The sequence below is a fragment of the Lissotriton helveticus genome, chromosome 7, assembly GCF_964261635.1.
Source record: "Lissotriton helveticus chromosome 7, aLisHel1.1, whole genome shotgun sequence".
NCBI classification, from domain to species: Eukaryota; Metazoa; Chordata; class Amphibia; order Caudata; family Salamandridae; genus Lissotriton; species Lissotriton helveticus.
Genome location: NC_136068.1, coordinates 834544734 through 834567461, shown reverse-complemented (window position 1 = coordinate 834567461; position 22728 = coordinate 834544734). Strand labels below are relative to the sequence as shown.

Here is a 22728-nt window from a genome sequence, read left to right as displayed (position 1 = left end):
AGCTTCACTGGCTCCCAATACACACACATACAAAGCATTACAGAACACAGACTCCGCCTACCTCAACATGTAAACCTCAAATAAACTCCTAGGGCACCTCCGCTTAGGACTCACTACCATAGGTACCCCGCACACACAAAAAGAGATCCGACTGTTGCTCTTTCTGGTACACCTCCCCCAAAACATTGAATCATCTCCCACAACGCATCAGAGCCTCCTCTACGCTTCTTGAGTTTGACAAGAAGCTGATGCCTGGCTCTTCTAATAATTTCACCTGAGAGCCGCCTACCCACCTGCGGAGCACCTGGATACCCCAACGGGTGATTGGCATGCTATAAAAATTGACATAACAAAATCATCAGCACTACACGGTATGAAAAGATGCTTGAAAAGTTAGAATCATTTTCCTTCTGGAGGGTACTCTATCTAACCATAGATTCCTCACTGACCTGTCCAATTACCTGTTCTGTGAACTAGACTGTTTTTACATCGAAAAAGGACCCAATTCAGAGATCTTCACATTGGTCTGCCGATAAGCTTAGCGAATGAGAATGCGGATGGCTTAGAAAGCAACTGGCGTTAACATCCATCAGTGGCGCTTATCTGCAGCACTAGTTATCACTTCCGGAGCGGAACTACATCAGCGCACAGAATCACAATGCCACCTATCGATGCACAGGAATACTGCTCTAAAGCTTCTGGACGCAGTCTGATGCTGTGGAAATATTCATAGTGCGGAATCTGCTGTTAGAGTATCCATCAGAAAGATGGATACTGAAGGTAAATATTGTATCTGAAAGAAACCGGTTAGAGTTAGATTCCTCACCTTAGAATATCCCCAGGCGTCAGACTGGATCCGGAAAGTTTTGGGTAGCAGTACCGCTGCGTGTCGGTAGGCTCCACGTCCGTCGTCGGTGTCGTTGGTGCCGGGATGACGTCGGAGTACTTAGACGCCGCCCTCGCGTGCTGATGTCAGTTCTTCTTTTTTCTGTGCCAGCAAGCGCAGGTCCAGAAAACGCAGTACCTTAGTCACTTTTTGACTAAACTTTTTCGATCCTTTTTGATCACTACTCGAGTCTTTACGACTCTCGGTGCCGGTACCGTCTGCAACCAGCTGATGTTGGTTACTGATCCCTACCACCGGTGCCTCTATTGCCTTGGTGCCGACCACGACGGGGGTTCGGGCAACACCGGAGCCGCAGGTCCCGCGGCCAGCTCCATACCCGCCGGTCCCTGGGCTGAACGTGACGCCGGAGGAGATCGAGGCCTTCCTCGTGGCCATGAGTTCCCTCTCTCCTCCGTCGGATCCCGCGGGAGCGCCTCCAGGCCCAGCGGCCCGACTGGGAGTCCATGCGGGCCGGGTGCGTCGGCCCCGGCACCGGCCGGTGCTTCCCCCCGGCGACTTTGGTCCCGGCGCCACAGCCCCCCGCTGGATCCGGATGCAGGTCGCCGGTGGTCGCCCTTACAACCCCGCCGGCGTAGATCCCCAGGGTGTCCCCCCCCCTGATGCCGTCCCCGCACGGCGCCATCCCTGATCCCTCCCTGGGTCCGTATCCGCCGCCGGACCGGCGTCGATCGACCCCGCATTCAATGCCGGCTGAGGAGCCATTCTTCTTTGATCCGGCTCCATCCTTTGACCCTGAATTTCAGGAGATGGAGGACGAGGGATATTGGGAGGGGTCTGAGGACCCTCTGACACAGGAGTCTCAGTCATTTCAGGACTGGACAGACGAGCTAGGGGAAGCCAGTGGACTTGACACTTCACCTGACACTGGCTTTGTCTCCCCTCCTACCGTCGCTACGGAGGAGCGGGCTGCTTATAGTGTGGTGCTGACGAGGGCGGCCAAGGCCTTGGCGCTTACGCTCCCTGTCGCAACTGTGAGGTCTAACATCCTCACTGAGGTCCTTAAACCGCAGATAGGCTCTCCGGAGCCCACTACAAGTCCCCCTGTAGATAGGAACGTCGCCAGGCGCCACCACCCAGCTCCGGGCGACCCTAGCTTTCTGTTCACCCACCCCATTCCCGAGAGCCTGGTTATCAGGCCTCTACTTCCCAATCCGCATTCCCGACTGCACCTCCAGATCGGTAATCCAAAAGGTATGAACAGTTTGGCAAGAAACTGTGCTCCTCCCCCAGTTGTGGGCTACGGTCAGTCAACACCGCTTGCCTTTTGGGCCGTTATACCCACTTTCTGTGGGATACGGTTGCGGCTGTGCTGCCGGAGTGCCCGGAGGAGGCCCGGGCAAAGCTCGCTCAAGCCCTGGCAGGGGGACGAGACGCAAAGCGGTATTCCATACCATGTGGGCTGGATACCACGGACTCGCTGGGCAGGGCGATGTCAACGACGGTGGTGGTTCGCCGCCACGCCTGGCTGAGGTCTGCCAACTTTTCGGCTGAGGTCCAGAACACCCTCATGGACCTGTGGTTCGATGGAAGCCACCTCTTTGGTGGCAAGGCAGATCATGCACTTGAACGCTTCAAGGACTCCAGGGCTACGACAAAGTCCTTGGGCCTCTCGGGCCAGCGTCAGGAGAAGTCTGCTTTTCGCTCCTTTCGTGGCCAAGGAAGGGGTGCCCCTTCAAGTCCTGCCAGCCATGGGCCGCAGTCTAACATACAACGTGGTGGCGGACGTGGTAACCGCCGTGGCGGTGCCAGGGGACAAGGGCGTGGCCAGTCCACATCCACCCCCGCAGCATCTGCCTCAAAGCCTTCCTAGTCCGAGCTTTCATGCCCATTCGACGCGAGTGGGGGGCAGGGTCCGCCATCACCTCCTCCACTGGCACACCATCACTCCAGACAGGTGGGTGCTGCAAATCGTCCGAAGGGGCTCCTCCCTCCCCTTCGAGGTGACCACTCAGCCATGCCACCGCAGTACCACCGCGTGTCGGGGGATCACTTTCAACTTCTGCAAGAGGAAGTATCTGCCCTCTTGGCCAAGGGGGCCATCGAGCGCGTTCCTGGGCCGGAAGTAGGTTGTGGTTGTTATTCCCACTACTTTCTGGTCCCCAAGAAGGGCAAAGGGGCCTACGCCCTATCTTGTACCTGCGAAACGTCAATGGCTTCCTCCGGAAGGAGAAGTTCAAGATGCTGACTTTGGCTCAGGTCTTAGCTGCCCTAGACCCCGGAGACTGGATGGTAGCGTTGGACTTGCAGGACGCTTATTTTCACATCCCCGTCCTGCTGGCCCACCGGCGCTACCTGCGGTTCACAGTAGGTCACGAGCACTTTCAGTTTACCGTGCTCCCCTTCGTCCTTACCATCGCCCCTCGGGTGTTCACGAAAGTGAAGGCGGTGGTCGCATCTCATCTGCGCAGATTGGGGGTGTCAGTCTTCCCCTATCTCGACGACTGGTTGTTGAAGGCGGGCTCGCCCCAGACCGTCGTCAGCCACCTCCAGACTACGGCCGACCTCCTGCACCTGCTGGGGTTCTCCATCAATGTGCCGAAGTCACACCTGTGTCCCTCTCAGAAGCTCCTCTTCATCGGAGTGGTTCTGGACTCGGCGCTGTTTCGGGTTTATCCTCCTGAACAGCGGGTTCGGGATATTCAGGCTCTGATTCCGATCTTTCAGCCTTTATCCCGGGTCTCGGTCAGGTTGACGCTGCGGCTTCTGGGGCTGATAGCCTCCTGCATCCTTCTTTTGCTTCACGCCCGGTGGGGGATGCGGGCTCTGCAGTGGGACCTGAAGTTTCAGTGGGCCCATCATCCGGGCAACCTGTCCGACCACGTCCTGATCTCGGAGGGCACTGCGAGACAGTTGCAGTGGTGGCTCACGGACAGTGATTGGGTCAGCGGCAGATCCCTCTCCCTACCCCAACCGGAGCACGTAGTCGTGACGGATAAGTCCCTCCTGGGCTGGGGGGGCCATATGGGAGAGGCGGAGATCAGAGGCCTATGGTTTCCGGCGGAGTCCCGGCTCCACATCAACCTTCTGGAGCTGCAGGCGATCCGGCTTGCACTGAAAGCATTCCTCCCCTCTGTCAGGGGGAGTGTAGTGCAGGTGTTCACGGACAACACCACCGCCATGTGGTACTCCAACAAACAGGACGGGTTGGGGTCGTGGACCCTGTGTCAGGAGGCTCTGCACCTCTGGCAATGGCTGGAACATCAGGGCGTGACCCTGGTGGTTCAACATCTGGCAGGTTCTCTGAATGCCAGGAGCGGACGAACTCAGCCGTCGGTGCATGATGGATCATGAATGGCGTCTGAACTCGGACGTGGCGCAAGGTCTCTTTCAGCAGTGGGGAGAGCCTTAGTTAGATCTATTCGCCACCGAAGAGATCGCTCAATGTCATCAGTTTTGCGCGTTGGAATTTCCAAGGCGGCACTCGCTCGGCGACTCTTTTCGTCGCGAGTGGAGCTGTGGTCTGTTGTACGCCTGTACGCCTTTCCGCCTATACCACTTCTGCCCAGAGTGCTGAAGAAGATCAGGCGAGACCGGGCCCAAGTCATCCTTGTGGTTCCGGACTGAGCACGAAGATACTGGTATCCCGAGCTACTCAGCATGTCAGTCGATCCCCCGATTTGTCTGCCTCTTCAGGAGGACCTTCTGTCGCAGCAGCAGGGGACGGTCCTCCACCCGAACCTGTCCAGCCTCCACCTCCATGCGTGGAGATTGAGCGGCGACAGTTGAGACCATTTGACTTGCCTCCTGAAGTCTGTGATGTGATTCTGGCAGCCAGGCGTCCCTCCACAAAATCGGTATAGTATGCAGGTGGAATACATTTGTGGCATGGTGCACAGCAAAGGCTGTGGGATCCCCTTTCTGCCCCCCTTTCAGAGGTTCTCGTCTTTCTTATTTCTCTTCCACAGCAGGGCTCTGCTCTGGGCACTATCAAGTCAAGGGCTACCTCTCTGCCATTTCGGCCTTAAGGCTACCTGATCAGCCTTCTCTTTTCAAGTCTCCTGTTGTAAATAAATTCTTGAAGGGCATCACTCACATGTTTCCTCCTGTTCCTTTCGTGATGCCTCAGTGGGACTTGAACCTTGTTCTTAATTATTTGATGCGCGCTCCTTTCGAGCCCCTCCACAATTGCCCTCTTCGTCTTCTCACTCTTAAGACTGCGTTCCTGGTTGCCATCACCTCTGCCAGGAGAGTGAGTGAGCTCCAGGCTCTATCTTCCAAACCTCCTTTCCTTTCTGTCCATCCGGACAAAGTTGTCTTGAGAGCGCGTCCCTCTTTCCTGCCCAAGGTAGTCACTGCCTTCCACATCGGGCAGTCCATCACCTTGCCCACCTTCTTTCCACCTCCGCATCCCTCGAAAGAGGAAGAGAGGCTCCACCGTCTGGACCCAAAACGTGCGCTCTCATTCTATCTGGACCGCACACGCCAGTTCCGGGTGGACGACCAGCTCTTTGTTGGTTATGTGGGCGCTAAGAAGGGACAGGCGGTGCACAAACGCACCAACTCTCGGTGGGTAGTGTTGTCCATCAAGGTATGCTACACTTTGGCTAAAAGGGAGCCCCCTGTTGGGCTGAGGGCCCATTCCTCTCGGGCCACGGCGGCTACTACTGCCCTGGGTCGGGGAGTCCCCTTGCAGGACATCTGTCAGGCAGCTACATGGGCCTCGCTGCACACGTTCGCTAGATACTACTGCCTGGACAGCCAAGTCCGGAGGGACGGCTTTTTAGGCCATTCTGTTCTCCCGGACTTGATGGTTTCGCAGACCCACCACCGTGGTTAGTATTGCTGGGGTATCTATTCTAAGGTAAGGAATCTAATACTAACCTGTTTCTTTCAGATGCACAAGTTACTTACCTTCGGTAACAATATATCTGTAAGGAACAGTAGTTAGTGTTAGATTCCTTACTGCCCCACCCATCCTCCCCGTTCTGCGAACCGATATCTAGGGTTAAGGTTCATCCCTTTAGGGCCCTAGTTTCATGGCACCAGTGTTGGTTTTTATCATGGCTCTGCGTTTCTGGCGTGGAAAAGCTGTGGATAAGAACTGACGTCAGCGCTCGAGGGCGGCGTCTAAGTACACCGATGATGTCATCCTGGTGCCAATGACGGACGCGGAGCCGCAGACGGCCCCTACCGACGTGCAGGGGTACTGCTACGCAAAACTTTCCGGATCCAGTCTGACGCCTGGGGATATTCTAAGGTGAGGAATCTAACACTAACTACTGTTTCTTACAGATGTATAGTTACCGAAGGTAAGTAACTTGTGCATTTGCTTGGCAGTTAATTCGATGCTGGAGCTGAAGTGGTAGCCTTCTCCTCCCAAAAGTGTACGTAAGTGGCATACTGCTTTGCAAATTGTCTCGTGTATTGTTGTTACAGGTTCTTATAAATAGCAACCAATGTACAAGTCTTCATGTTTAGAGCTCTTCTTTGGTTGAGTGTGCACGAATGTTGCATTTTATGGTCTTTTTCTAGTGACCACAGGCTCTTTCACAAATTTAAGAAAGTTTAGATGCTAGATTCAACTGCTACTTCTTCTTTATTTTACAGATTTGAAAATGATTTGCCTCTGAATTCACTATCGTCTAGTCACAAATCTCTGCCACTAGCAACAAATGGAAAGCTTTATCTTACCAGTCCTAAAAGAGGGCAAAAAAGAGAAGAAGGATGGAAAGAAGTTGTTAGAAGGTAAGGTGGCTTCTCTACATATGCTTTCCTTACATTGCACCTCGTGATTATCTTTTAATGGATGTTTCTTCGCTCTGATAAATCACCTTAGACATTTTTTTCCCTTGGTGTCAGACTGGATTCATGGGTCATCTTCGGTGCTCCTTCCCAGAGCCTTGTGGTGATGCTGTGATTGAGGGCCAGACTGTTACTGTGAAATTGCAAACATCATTGCTAGAAATGGCACAGCATCTCTATAAATATGCAGTCTTTTTGAGCTTGCTGGTACTTTTGTTTTTCAATGCCACAGACAGCCCTGTGTTTTGATGAGCATTTTCACTCATCTACATTATTGGATCACTTGTATTGTGACATGGTATTTGAATAATTCCCCATGTCAAGTTGGTAATCCTTCAGTAAGAAGACACATAGAACATGTATAGTTAGGTAAAATCTCCACAGAACTTTCTTTCCAATAATCTGCAAAATAGAATACCCCAGCACTTCAGATGAAGTTATTGCACTTTTTGAGTAAAAGTCCGAATACTAAGGATTAGTCCTGAAGACCATAGCTTTTCTTTTATTTTGTCCCACAGGTCAGATTTCTCCAGTTTTCAATATATGGAAGACCGCAGACACGTGTTTTGTCACACACTGTGACCTTTTCAAGGCTTAGAAGGGTCTTGTTGGTTAGGTAAAAGTACCGAAAAACATTCGTTTTAAAGGAGACCATGTCCGTTATCGCTTGATGTTGCTGTAGTTGCCACTGGAAATCAAAAAATGGAAATGGTCCAAGTACTGGTGAGGTCACCATTTCGCAGTTTGAGACATGTTCTGCAAAAGGTGTTTAAATAGACTTCTCAAATAACCTCATATTCACAGTTTAGACAGAAGAAATATTCTATAATCAACAGCAAACCACCAAAAATTAACGAAGTTTGTGCATCAACCGCAGAGTATCTTTGACAATGGTAAGCCTCTATCAAAAAAGGGTGTGTTTTAATAAACAACCATATGACGAAAGTATCAAAGGTAGAATATCAGGGACCTTGATAAGTCCATATTCGACATATAAATTCCCAAAAGTGTCTAACGATTCTGTGTTATTACATCACCTTGGTTGTTTATTATAACACACCCTTTATGGATATATGCTGCATTGCACAGGGATGGTTGGTAACTGAGATTTTTTTAATCATTACCCTTTAGTGCTCAAATGCAGTGTTATTAAAGGTATTTCCAGCAGTCTTATGTGTATCTGTAAATTACTGTGTAGTATTAAATAGTGTGTGCACAGTAAATGTTCATTTCCTTTTCTGAAGAAAAAGCACAGACTGGACAATTGTGAGTCTTATTATTGCAAGCCAGCGAATGGTGATTACTAGCTCTCACCACCTCCCCTGAATAGGCCTTAGACTGCTCTGCTTCACTATCCTGACAGTGAAGAGCTACAATGGGGTGTTTGGTTCCTGGTGAGGGCGGGATTGCGGACCCATTACTTGTGCGTGCCACACAACTAATGACCCGTTATTTATAATGACTTTAGGTGAAAAGGCCGCTCTGGTCCTTAATAGCAGTGTGCTGTAGGGTGGATGCAGTGAAAATTCCTTAAGCTCCAGAGATCAGGAGCCTTCTGACAGGACCCTATTCCACCCTTCTTCTTGGAGTATAACTTGGCAGTGGTGGTGTCCGTAAGAACCTGAGCCAGCACCTCCTTGATTGAGGGTAAGAAGGCTTTTAGTACCAGGTAAATAGTCCTCTGATATCCACCTCCATCTCAGCATCTATGCATCTGTCCACCCACTCCATTCTGGGTGGGGCATGGAGCGATGTCTTCAGCTGGTCCAGTAGAGGTCCAGCAGCCTCTACTGCAGATATTTTGCAGTCTTCTTCGAAACCTGGATGGAATCTGACCGGGTCCCCCGGTGCTCGGCCCACTGAGAAGTTCGGTTTGACGGCACAGTCCGCATATGCCACCTGACCTAGTCGAAGAACAGGATGCAGAAGCCTCTGAGTGAGCCACGCTTATGGAGACCCAGGACCGAGGTAAAACAATTAACTTCTTGCATTGCAGGGAGGGCGTAGAGCTGCACTGTACACAGAATGGCTCCAATGAAATGGAGCCTCTTCAAAGGAGTCGGTGTGACTTTAGCACATTGATTGTGAACTTCGATGATGTCAGGAGGTTCATTGTCGCCTGAAGATGGTCTACGACTGACTGTGGCAAGCCTGCCTCCAACAGCCAATTATCAAGATGGGGAAGACTGGAATGCCTACCCTCCCCAACCCCCCCTACCCCCCCACCCCTTTGAGGTTTGCCATGACCTCCATCACTTTCATGAACACCTGAAGTGTGCTGGTAAGGCCTAAAGGAAGCATTGCAAATTTAAAATGCTGCTGGCCCACCTTGAACAGTAAATAGCATCTGTGGGTGCTTCAGGACGGGCACATGAAAGTAGGCACCCTACACGTCCAAATCCACCATCCATTCTCTTGAAGCTAAGGCAGACAGAACTTGGGCCAAAATGAGGGGTAGGTAAGTAAAGGACTGTCTGTTGTGGAAAAGTAGTCTCCTCAGCGCATCCTCAAGCAGAGACTCCAAGAGTCAGATGGCTGATTTCCTATTCACTGCACAGGGCAGCAAAAGCTGTAGAACCCTGCTGGGAAGAGTAGGTAGCCCAGATCCCTGATTGCCGCTTCTCACTGTAGGAAAGTGCCCTTTTTAGGTCTCGCCTGAGCCAGCGCATGCGGTGCTTTGCGAGACAGATTTCAAAGTGCTACCAGACGCTTTTGGTGGCTTCAAGCTTGCGGTTGCACGCGCGAGGCGCCATCTGCCCCCCTTCCAGCGCGATCCTGCGCGCATCCACCAGCCAGTTTAACAATACATGAAATGCTCTGACTAAATGAAGCAATGCATGTAATGGCTTATCTGATTTTGCTAGTAACCCTTGTTAAAGGAAGTAGTGTATTGTCTAGGGCTGGAAGCGCAAATTAATAAAGGGCCCGTGATTTGAGTTGTGCTTTGTTTTCAGTGATCTGAGTAAAGTCCCCCCCATGTCACCGTGTAATTACCTGCAGTTGGAAAATATGTTTTTTCTTTTTTTCTAAAAGTTACCAATTGGCTGGTTAATTTACACCTGAACATTGGAGGGCATTCATTCGTATTCCTGTTTTGCCTAATCACTACATTGGAACATGAATGTGTATATATTTGAGTGAAATCAGGTTTCATACAGTGATACTGCTACTTTATAAGCCATGTTACGGCACGGAGCTAAACAGCACCACACATTTATCATCGGGGTCCAGTTGTGCTAGGCAGAATAGAGAAAAAAGCCACGTTTGGCCTCCTCAAATCCCTTACAGAACTAAAATATGTCATAAACAGCAAACATCTGAAATGTTTCAACATTACCCCCAGGACTATTTAAACCCACACCCTTGATAGCATCACGGCGACTTCCTTCTGTCAATCTGTGGACATTTCAAGGTGGATGGAGCAAACACCAACACACGCTCGCAGCTGGTGTTTACTTCATTTGTTTTTTTATGGGTTTTTTCCAGGGGGTGCCTCCAGTACTCCAGCTCCCCTCCTCACCCTGTCAACAGGCATTTCTCTACCCCCAACATCAGCACTGTTTAATTTAGGCAGTACAGTGCAGACAAAAAAGTCTGTGGCCCAAAGTAGACTTCCCTATCAAGTCAATTCAATCATCTTTATTCGATTAAAAGAAATAATCATAAAATCCCAATACAGTGTTTGGACACAATATATGCATACATTATCTTATAGAATTCATGTAATAGCAGTACAAATCAGATCCAATAAAATTAGAAAATTTGATTAGACCATGATTGAATTTCTACATTGTAAAACAAACTTTAAAAATGTTAAAATTGAAACAGTCAGCTGTTCTTCTCCTAGTGTTTGTAAAAACAGAAAAGCAGGACGACATCGTCTTAAGCCACTATTTTTGAAAATTGGCAAAATCCACCTATACCCATAGTTCGTGTACATTTACCGACCTACCTTGATCAGTGAAAATGTTGGACACCCAAAGGGACCACTGTTTCTAATGCCTATGTATGACCCAGCCAATAGGTCTCGACTTTGGGACCTTATAAGTGATAAGCTATGCAACAGTTGATGTTGTTGCACCAAGGATATTGTGCTGCATAACTCAATACTTATAAGGTCCCAAAAGCGAGACCTATTGGCTATGCCAATGCTTGTTTTAATAGGCACCTCCACTTTTTGCCCTAGAACTGATGCTTTTTTACTTAAAGTGCACTGGGTCCTTGCTGACCAGGTCCCCAGTTCCAGTGCTCTTTCGCTTAAAACAAGGTAAATGTCTAATTGCAACCCAATTGGCAAGCACTTTAGCACCCCTCCAAGTTCCTTGTAATTGGTAGACTTGGTACCCAGGGCATGGGTACTAAAGACTGTCCCTATGGGCTGCAGCATGTATTATGCCACCCAAAGGGGCCCATACAAAAACTGCATGCAGACTGCCATTGCAGGATGCATGAAATGGTGCAAACCATTTTGAAACCACGACATGGCACACTCCTTATGTGCCATGCTAACTTACACTACATATACTATGTGTTAATCACCCCTACAAGGTCTTGGAGCCCTAAGGCAGGGTTCATTATATTAATGTGAGAGCACATCTGCATGAGCAGATAGGCACTTTGATGTCTAGTTTCATTACTAGATATCGGAAGTGATCAGGCAGCCATCTTAAGGAAGTGTACTGGGCACTGGTCATTAAGAATCTGATAGAGACTACAAGCCACTGATTCATTAACGTAGAATAATCCCCAGGTGTGAAACTGGATCCGGAATTTTTTTCTGCCACAACATTCCTGCGCGCCAGGGGAATGGCATCGCGTGACTCCGGCCAGGCGTCGTCCATGCACGTGACGTCAGCGAGGTCACATTAGTCCCACCCCGGCGCGCCTACGTCAGTTTTTTCCTTTTCCGCGTGCAACGCGGATCTGGTCTCTGCTCTAGGCCTGGTAGGGCCCCTTTGTCTTCCCTTTGTGGTATTTGTGTGGAACAGTGTGCGAATGCCTCAGGCTTTAAGTTTTGCGTGTCGTGTGGGCGCCTTATGTAGACAACGGGCCCTCACCTCAGTTGTATGTGGTGTTTGGGGGAGGATCACCGCTCCCCTCATTGTGAGGCATGCCAACAGTTGAAGTCGAAGTCGCGGCGGGAGCGCTGGATGAAACTGCTCTTGGCGCGTCTCTCCAGGGCGGCGGCTTCCCCTCGCTCAGCTTCGGCGAAAGGTTCTTGAAGCGGTCATCGTAGTCCTCATCCCTCTTCAGCACCACACGAGCGTCGCTCCCCGGTGGGTAAGTGTCGCTGTTTGTCTCCGAGGGCTGGTTTCAGGCCTGTTGGGAGCGTGGGCTCTCCGCGGGTGATGCGGCCCGTGTCTCGTCCTCCTATCCACCATTTCCCTATGAGGGGGCGTCGAGAGCTCAGATGGAGTCATATGCAGCGACTTTGCAGGCCTCGCTGGCTTCTCCTCCTCCTTCCCCTCCTGGGACATTAGCGGATCCCTTGCATTGCGTGGGGTCCACCGCGGCGCCGCTGGCGGCTCCGGCCGTGGCTGGTTCGGCTCCAGGCTTGGAGGATGTGGTGCCGCCCTACGGGGGTCCCTCCTTCGGACCACGGCGCCTCTGCTTCGCCGCAAACTCCTGCGGGAGTCCCTGTGGTGTCGCGGGAGGTCGCCGGGGTTCGGGTCGAATCCCTGAGCCCCTCTCAGCCCTCTGGACAGACGGCAGCCTCGTCTACGGCTGAGGAGGCGTCTCTACGGCATCTGCAGCTTCTGGCCCGGGCGGTGCCACAGGGGTCGATGGACCCCCCTCGTCCTGCTATGGGTCGAGGCTGGAAGAGGACCCCTCGCCCTCTCTGGCCCCCTCTCGTCCCTCCACGCAGGCGGCTGCTTCGTTGGAGGTCGAGTCGGCATCGTCCCTTGGCCGCTTCGGCTCCGGTCCCCGGTGTTGTGTGAGGTGGAAGAGGCCTGTCCGGGATCTCCCGTGGCGCCGGATGGTGATGGCGTCCTGCCTCAGGCAGCGGACTCTACGGCGCCGGACAGCCGTCTGGTCGCGGACTCGTCTTCGGATGCTCCCTCTTCTCCGGAGGTTGGGTGCCTGATGGTGTCGTCCTCACCGGAGACAGGCCGCCGCGTGGTGGCTTTTCCCCCGCTGTCATCAAAAGGCGGTTCCCTGCCATTTCCGAGGCCGCGGCTTTTGCCGGAGCACCAGGCCCCCCACTCCTCGGTCTCTCCTTCTAATTTTCAGGTCTGGCCTTTGCCTGCCCTGCTTGGCTTCGGGGACTGCCGCCTTAGTTTGCAGCCGTCGCCCACGGAGAAGCTGCTTTCTCCACCGCGGGGGCCCTACGGAGGCAGTGGGTATTTTGCACATGGGTGACCCGGTTGCTCATTTTCCTGCAGATTATCTTCTAGAGGTTCTCCACCAGGGCTCTGGTGGGAGGGAGCTGTTGCTTCCCTTTGAAGGTTCGCTCCGGCACCACGTGACCCGGCGTGTCTTTCCCGCCACCCCTCTGCTTCCAGTCCACTTTTGCGGACTGCTTTTCCTTTCCTGTCGCTGCTGTTGTCTCCATCGTCCCAGGAGGCCCGCTGGCTGGACTCTTGGGGGCGCAACATGTTGACTTCGACCAGCGCCGCTCTACGGGCACTTAACACCTTATGTGTGTTGGCCAGGGCCACCTCTTCTTTGTGGGACTCGGCTGAGTCTTGGGATCCGCAGGAGACTGTTCAGATTGACTTGCGGCATCATGCGTTGATGGCAGGGAGCTGGCAGCGTTCATCCTTCGCTCTGCTCTGGGCATTTTGGAAGCGCTGGGTCGTGCCATGGGTTCTTCGGTTGCCCTTCGCCACCACACTTGGCTTCGGGACATTGTGTTCCCTGAGAATGTTAGGGAACGACTGGTTGATCTTCCTTTCGACAGGAACGCTGTTATTCCATGCCCCGGCAGACTCAGCCATCCAGAGGTTCTTGGCGTGACTTCGTCCTCCTCCTCAGCGACGGGTGAATTGATCTCGTTCTTGGACGTTTTCTCTGGGCGAGTCGCCCTTGTTGGCTTGTGTGTTTTATGGCCACTCAAGTCCTCCTTGCGGAGACTGTGGCGTGTTGGCTGCTGGACGGCCCTTGTTGCCTGTGTGTGTGTTTTTACTTGAGTTATCTGCGCAGATTGGCCCTGAGATTAGTCCTTCTGTTTTCTCTTTGGCTGCTTGTCAAGCCGTCTGCTGAGGTTTTTGCCCCACGGCTTTTCGCTTTTTTCTCTGCTGCGGACGTTTCTTCCAAAGAGGGTTCCCATGTGTTGGGACTTAACATACTCTATGTGGGGTAGTGGTAGCGGTTATATAGCTTGCGCTGTGCTAGGGGGTTGTGGTCGCCTTCGGGGCTCTGCTCTCCATTGCGTTTATGTACATTGCGGATGCTTCTTTAGTTCATGTGCACGGACACCTCGTGGGGGTGTGTCTGGGCATTTCTTCGCCTTCGGCTCCTGTCTTGGAGGCTGAGATGGTTTCATGTTCTCCCCTTTTCAGGTGTAGCCTGCCCGGTCTTCCTGGGGGCCCCGGGCTCTTCTTCGTGCTTCCGGCTGCTTATAGATGTTGGCGCCGTTGTGTCTGAAGCCTATTGACTTCGGACTGTGCTGGGCTTGCCTTCTTTTTCTTCATCTCCTTGGGCCCTCTGGTTTGTTCTTCTTCCTCTTCCCTGCCTTGGCATTGGATGGGGTTTTGTTGCCTTGTAGGTGTGTGGGGTGCTTCGGCCTCCTCTGGTCTTGCCCTTGGTTCCTCTGTTGAGTGCATACGGGCTTCCTCTTTCTTCTGTCTTCTTCCCACACCCCTCTTGGTGTTGGTGGTGTTCTTATTGTGGGGGTTTCCCCTTGCCTCGGGGACAGGGCTCCTCGCCCTGTCAGTTGGATTAGTCCCCTGCGGGACTCTCTGTTATGTCCAGGCTAGTGGGGTCCTTTCGCAGACCCTCCTTCCCCGTGGGTATGGCTAAGGTATCTCTTCTACGTTAAGGAATCTGCAGCTAGTAGTCTCTATCAGATGTACGAGTTACTTACCTTCGGTATTCATGTATCTGATAGAGACGATTCTAGCCTCAGATTTCTTCACTGCCCGCCCTTCCTCCCCGTTCTACGAGCCCCTTTTTGGCTTGGCCTTCTGCACTCGCCTTCCGGTGGATGGCTATGTTTCTGTGAGTGCATTCTTCGCTCTCTGACAGGATGTTTTTGTCCTGTTTCTTGTTCCTTCCTCCTCTTTGGCAATTGAAGGATGGGTCTATGGGTACTCCTGTGCCCCTCTGTCCTGGTTACTTCGGGGTTGGGGCTTGCCTTGCTCTCCCCCCTTTTTAGGTTGGGTTCACCGTACAGCTTTTTGCCCCTTCTTTCCGTAGGGGGTTGTCGCACTATGTGCTAGGGTTGCATTGGTGGGTTGTTGTTCCCTGTTTGTCTTGGAACTGGTTCCCCTTCGTCATTCCTGGTTGGGGTCATACTCCTGCTCAGGTTCTCATGACCTTTTGCATGTGTGCCTTGTCTCAAGAGGGTACGGTTTGCATTCTGGCAGGGTGGTGGTTCAGGGCTGGGCTCTGTTCTTTATTCTGTTCCCTGCCCTTGGGTACTGCAGTGTCTGTCACTACTTCTTATGCTGTTGTTCCTCACCATTCCTTTTTCCAAATGTTCTAATATTTTACACACTGTTCCCATGGTCCCATGTTCCCACAGTTTGCCTGGTGGCTTTGCGTTTTGGCGCGGAAAAGTTCTCCGAAGAAAACTGATGTAGGCGCGCCGGGTGGGACTTATGTGACCTCGTGACGTCACGTGCGCGGACGCCACCAGGGCAGAGTCGCGCAATGCCGTCCCTCCAGCGCGCAGGGATGCTGTGGCAAAAAAAATTCCAGATCCAGTCTCACGCCTGGGGATAATTCTACGTTAAGGAATCTGCAGCTAGAATCGTCTCTACCAGATATTTAGTTACCAAAGGTAAGTAACTCGTACGTTAACCAGCTACATGATGGCTGCTCTGAAACAATTAGTGTTTGGTATCAATCACCATGTTTTAACCCCATCGACGCTCATGACGAGCTCAGCTCGTCATGAAGTACTCCTCTTGTACACTCATGACGAGCTGAGGTCGTCATGAACCGCGTTTTTTTAAATTTTCCAGCGCACAGCGGGAAAATGCACCGCATCGATGGTGTTAATAAATCTATACTGATGCCAGTGCTAAATTTATTATGACATGTACCCAGAGGTGCCCTCGGAAAACGTACTAGTCCTCTAGTGTACTCTGATTGGTATAATCCATAATGCCACCACAGACTAGTTTCTGACCACCTGTAGGTGAGATCCCACGCTCTGAGGTCAGAAATAATACCTAGTCTTGCGGAAGGTGATCACAGATCCTCCGGCTGGATGGCTACTGAATTAGCATGTCCATGCAGGGCTTCAAAGCCTCTGCTGTACTTGATATGCGACAATGGCTTGCCCCAGACCTGGAGAATGCCACCTCCTGCCCTGGGTCCCATTAGGCACCAGAGCAGGTGGGAAATTAAATAGTCAGTGGGCGTGTTGCACTTTCAGGCTAGGCACAATAACAAAGACAGATTCATCCAGAAGCTGAGCAGTCTCCCCAAACCCTTTGAGTACTGTTCTCCCATTCAACAAACAAACAGCATCTCCCTTGGGGTGGAGGAACAATCCCCCTGCTTCTGCAGGCACCAACAGCATCGACCCAGTACTTCGTCTTGCTAGCCATCGGGCCAACCCAGGGTGCAACTCACCAGAACAGGTTGTCGTGAGTCCAGGAGGTCAGCCCCATCACTTTCACCAAGTCTCGAGACGCTGACCCCTCCAGGAGCCTCTCCGCAGCAATGCCCTGGGTATCGGGCCCTTGCATCTACCAATGCATCTTGCGCGTCCAGTCCGGACACCGACCTGCTCTTGAGGGACTTCCAGATCCACGAGGCCTTAGTTGAGAATGGCCCTGCTGCCGGTTTTCTTTCCCTGTCCAGGTGACCAAAGCAAAGTGAGAGCCTCTAACTACAGCGACCCGCCTGACAAACGAACTCTGCACTCGAGCCTCCCAGCTTGGTTTTACCTAAACCGACTGTCTCTGTGCTCCAGAGACCAATGAGACCAGCACACTATATATATGGATATATATATATATATATATGGATATATAGATATGGATATAGATATAGATATATAGATAAAGATATATAGATATATATATATATGTTCGAGGCATGTGGGCTGCTGAATTCATATCTGTGCATAGATCGCCGCCTAGTGTTGGGTCCGGATGATTGCACATTGTTGTCCTGGAAGAGTCTTCGAAGTATCATGAGATAGGTGGCTCCTCCCTTGGACTACAGTGTGCATGGGCATCCTCTCCATCCTCAGATTGTTTTTCTCCGCCATTGGGTTCGGATGTACTTTCCTACTCTCCAAGTTCGGAATCAAGAAAAACTCTTCAAAAGGCCAAAAAGCCTTCGGATCCGTCGGTATTGTTCAGCGCTCGGTGCCGATACACTTTTACAACTTTGTTGCACTCCAGTCGTCGAATCGGGCCGTGAGGCCTTCTCGACACCACGTGGACCGACCGTCGATGGAACGAAGTACGTTCAAGTACTGCCCTCAGTGCAACTCGAAGTTCCCACACACAGACAAGCATCCAGTGTGCAATAAATGCCTATCTCCAGATCACAATGAAGACAGTTGCCTAGCCTGTGCCCAGTTCCGATCGAAAAAGACTATTCGGAATCGACGGGCGGCGAGGCAAGAAATGCAAAGATCGGCGCCAGAGCCCGATAACATCTTCGATGACGAAGAAGATCTAGCGAGCGCTGAAGAATCAGATCAAGACGACAGACAATACTCGGAGTCCGACTCCGAATATTACCCCGAAGAGGGAGAACTAATCGTCGATCTCGAGGACTATGATCAGGACATCGTAGCAGTTGAAGACGACTCCGATGACGGCGAGGGGCGAGCCGTGAGTACACCGCCCCATATAGACACTACACCTCTATCAGAGACTCAGGTCGAGGCATCGCCAGCAGGCCTTAGCCGAGATCAACATCCTCGTTCTACAGCCCCGCCATACCGCCCGGCTAAGAACATATCAAAAGAGCCCTCTGAGACACGTTACACAACATCGGTTCCATCGAAACGGAAACTAATCGACAATACAGTCTTCGGACCGAATTACGTCGAACCGAAGGTATCTAAGCCGCAAGGCGTCGAACCGAAGGCCACAGTATCACTGCAACCTTCGAAACCAAAAACTGTCGAGTCGACATCGAAGAGTAAAGCAGTCGAGTCGAGCTCGAAGTCGAAGGCCGTAGAGTCATCCTCGAAGCCAAAACACGTCGATTCGACTCAAAAGCATGTCGAATCGACCCCCAAAAAGAACGTCGAATCGAGCAAATCAGCCTCAGGTATCGACAAAGGGGGAAAAACGGTTGACGACAGAACAAGGCCTACGCTCAAAACTACTGTCGATCCAAAACCGAAGGTGGACGAAAGGAAATCAGTCGAGCCGAAGCCCATCAAACCGAAAAAGGGCATCGAGGAAAAACAGCAGGCTCCAAAACAACATAAGGACACTGTCGAACCGACAAAACCGCTCGGTCCGAAACAGGTCGTGAAGCCAGCCAAGGAAGTTCAACCAACAAAACCGGTTGAAAAACATCCAAAACCGATCCAACCACCTAAAACGGTCGAAGACCAAAAAGCATCGACCCAAAGAGACAAAAACAAAAGGTTACAGCACCAAAGACTGAGGAAGAGGAACTTATTCACCCAGATCCCTCCACAGAGGACCAGTCAAAACTCTACATTGACCCAAAAACTGGTAAAGTGACTGTTCATACAAAAAAGAAAAGACCTCAAACAATTGAAGACCTTTCCAAGATCCCCCTAAAGAAAAAGAGAGACTGTGCTACCTCTCCTATATTCTTTGAACCTATCTCGCCTGCTATGCCTACTACTCCTTATGCCCCAACTTCACCGGCACGCTCTGACTACAACCCTGATGAAGATCAGGACGCAGATGTAGGTTTTGGTTATCCACAAAACCCACTTTCAGAGCCAAACACACAGCCATGGGGTGGAGGAGGGGAACCAGACACTGAAGGGATTCTGCCCATTACAGACCCTGCAGTATACCCTACTAAACCATCACCCACAGAGGATACAGTAGCATTTAATTCACTACTAGATAGAGCAGCAACCTACCACAATGTAGAGATACACTCTGATGCTATTGAGGAAGACTTCCTCTTTGATACACTGACAACATCTGAGAGACACGTTCAAACACTCCCAATGTTAAAAGGGGTATTAAAACATGCAAGTGACATTTTTAAGGACACTGCTAGAGCACGGGTCATAAACCCTGGAATTGAGAAAAAAACAGTGCTGCACCTATAGATCCTACATACATCAAAGGACAGCTACCCCTAGATTCCCTCGTGGTATCCAACGCACGTAAGCGTGCAAACTCAGACTACTGGTGAGGCCGCACCTCCAGACAAGGAGTCTAAAATCTGTGAGGCATCAGGCAAAAGAGTGGCGGCTCAGGCAGCAAACTCCTGGAGAATAGCCAATACACAGGCCTTGCTAGCCAGATATGATAGAGCGCACTACGACAGTTTGGAAGAAATTCTCCAACACTTACCTGATCCCTACAAACAGCAGGCAGATGAACTTATACAAGAGGGAAAGCTCATCACCAATGCATCCATTAAATGTGCCCTAGACGCGGCAGACACAGCTGCCAGATCCATTAATACAAGCGTGCTGCTAAGGCGCCACGCATGGCTTCATATATCAGGCTTTAAGAATGAAGTCCAATCAACAATTCTTAATCAGCCAATCAACCCAGACTTTTTATTTGGTCCAGCGGTTGATTCAATTCTGGACAAAATGAAAAAGGATGCAGAAACTGCAAAGTCTATGGGAGCTCTTCAGTCCCAACAACACTGGGGCACCTTTCATGTCTCCAAATATAGAGGAGGAGCACGAGGAACATCACAGCAATCCTCCAACTACAAGAGTAACACACAATCCACATATAACAAGAACACCAGCAGGGATGGTTATAGAGGAAACAATACCAAGGGAAGAGGTGGAGGCAATGCAAATAGATCCTCCACTAACACAAAGCAGTGACTTTTTGGCACTACCCCCAGACCACATAACACCAGTCGAGGGGGAAAAATACAACAATTTCTGCCAGTCTGGTTAAATATCACCACAGACAAGTGCGTCAGGCTAATTATCCAACATGGCTATTGCCTAGAGCTCACCTCCACTCCACCCAACATACCACCCGTGCACCGTCCTATTGTGAGAAGTTGGCCTGATAGATGATGCTCACTAGTTCTAGTGATCACCTTGTATCAGTCCAAACAACCCTTATGGTGATTGGTTGTAAGTCAACCTTATAGACCAGCTATCCTAATGGTAGCATGGACAAAGCAGTCTTAGGCTAAATTCTTTTGGCATGTGAAGCCAGCTGTTTTACCACAATATAACCCCTTGAATACCAGATGAAAGGACACCACACAGGTTGTTATGAAAATAAACAGTATATTTAATAATAACAAACACCTCTGAACTCTTTATGAGGTCAGAGGGCTAAGCACATGACAATCTCTTAGGAAAAATAAGATAAGTTGCACAAAATTACAATGGTGCCCTAGGGGCACGGCAAACCATATACTAAGTAAATGGTATGAGGAAATCGATAGAAGGAATGGAGCTGTCCAGAGGCTGTAGGATCGCTGGGACTACGCTACCATAACTTTAGCTAAGTAATAGGAGGCCCACGGAACGCGTGTGCAGAGTGTGAACTCACACGCGAGATGCGTAACAACGTCTATGGACAGTACAGTTCAAGAAAAAGGTGAGTACGGACAATCCTGACTAGTTAGGACTAAAACTACTGTGAATCTGGACACTAGGAGAGTCAAGCTACCCTTGAGCACCGAAATGCTCTTGTTACCTCACCAACGGGCTGCGGGTGCATAGGTGCAAAGTCGTGTCGGGTTTCTGCGTTGAAGTCTATGGAGCCTGAAAGAAAAGATGCTGCAGGCGACCAGGAGGAAGATGTCCGGTGTGATCCAAGGTGGATCAGAGATGCTGAAGACCTGAAAGCAGAGGGGACAATGTTCAAAGTCACTAGCCAGTGACTGGAGTGGAACCAGGAAGGAACCAGATGTCGTTGTCGCGATCAGGTGAAGAGTGGACGCTTTTCTCTGCAGCCACGTGGACCAGGAGGTGTCTTCGACGACCAGGATGGAGGCACGAGCTGTCCCACGCAGGCTCTCGCTCTCGCTGTCGACGGTGTCGGATCCGGATTTGGAGTCAACAGGCCTTGGCAAAGGCAACCCACGCGATGAGTGAAAACGGTGTCTGGAGTGGACCAGGAGGGTCCAGGGTGCTCCTCTTTTTGGAAGGGAGCAAGGACCAGTCTGGAGCAACCAGACCAGCAGTGTAGTTTTCAAAGTTCGTCGTCTAGGAGGTCACTAGCCAGCTGGCAAGTGACCAGACAACGCGTCGAGCAGCAAACAAGCAGAAGGGCCCCACGCAGATCTCGTCGAGGCTGGAGGGCTTATCTTCGGTGCAGGAGCTGCTCGTGGCTGGGGCTTCTCAATCCCCAAAGCACTTGGCCGAGTTTACCTCAGAAGTCATACTGGAAGCGAAGTGCAGTTTCTCCAAGATGGCTGGTCCCACGTGTCTCGTCGCACCCACGGATCTCAGCTGTGCTGCAGATGTGAGTTGAGGTCGGAGAGGTCTGGGAATCTGGGTCTCGTCGGGCTCTGAAGTCTGGATCCTCGAGGGAAGACGACAAAGTGAAGCCGCTGGACGCTTGATGGTGCCTGCAGTTGCAGGGTGGACACTCCTTGCCCACAAGGGAGATTTCTTCAGTCTTCTGTTGTAGAAAGTCGAAGTCCAGAGTTTCTTCTTGTAGAGTTTCCGTTCAGGATTAATCTAATTTGGAATGGGACCAGCTCCTACCTTTATCCTGCTAAAGGGGGCTGTACTACAACTAGGTCCCTTCTATGGGTGGGACCAGTATCCTTTGTCCGGTTTCGAGCCAGAGCTGGGGCAGGGATGCCCCAGCAACTGGTTCGAACCGGTGTATGCACAGGACACCTTGTGTGCACCAGGCATGTCTCATTCCTTTCAGGCCTGTCCTACCCAATACACAAAATCCTGTCTGGGGTGGTGCTAGCACCTCCCAAGGCAGGAAACCCTTTGTCCAAGCCTCCCTCGCTGGAAGGACTCCCAGCAGCAGGAGGTCAGACTTGTGTCTGTGGTGGCAGCATCCATTTTGTGATGCCAAGGCTCGAGTTAACTTTAACCGGGGTTCACAGTTACATACATGTCTTATCCCTCTAGAAGGGTGGAATGCTACCCCCGTCGCCAGAACTGGCGAGGGGGTAGTATTCCAAAGCGTATGACACCTTACACGAAATGTTTTGATAATGCTATACCACAGTTAGCAATAACCGCGAGGATTATAATGCACTTAAGAGTATATGGTATAGCGTTATCATGGAACAGCTATTAGGACTTGGTTCCGCAAGCTGCAGACGGGCTCAGCTCATGCCAGAGCACCATCTCACATAATTCCAAGCACTCTGCCTTCAGGATTGATAAGGCCTGCCATAGGAGTGACTGATAGGAATATATGTGTCCATTTTGGGGTTAGATACAGGTAACTATATCTACAGCAAAGGGTGATTACACCACCTTGCCCCAGCTGTCTTACCAGCCAGTTGTGTCTGTTTAGATGGCCAGCCAGGGGTGGCATAATACATGCTTCAGCCCCTAGTAGGCCCTGGGTACACCCATGCCCTGGGTACCTAAGGTACACTGTATAGGGACTGATAAGGTGGCCCAGTACCAATTGGTAAATGCACCTAAAGTACATGGATGTCAATTTAGAGAGAGAACAGCTAGGCTGTGGGTCTGATTAGCAGGCCCACAGCCAGGGAAAGACGTAAACCAGTGAAGCAAAAAGCAAAAATCTGGGGTGACCATAGGATTGCAGACCCCACTCTCCTACACCTATGTCACAGGAACATATAACACTACTTCA

The 22728-nt window shown here is 51.1% G+C and overlaps 1 protein-coding gene across 1 annotated transcript in view; it reads left to right on the top strand.

Moving 5' to 3' along the window:
* Nucleotides 1-22728, top strand: part of ANKHD1 (ankyrin repeat and KH domain containing 1) — a 1380661-nt gene that overhangs the window by 1103935 nt on the left and 253998 nt on the right. Inside the window, exon 27 of the mRNA XM_078653327.1 lies at nucleotides 6455-6592. Coding sequence (XP_078509453.1) covers nucleotides 6455-6592 — 138 coding nt within the window. The remainder of the gene's footprint in view (nucleotides 1-6454; nucleotides 6593-22728) is intronic.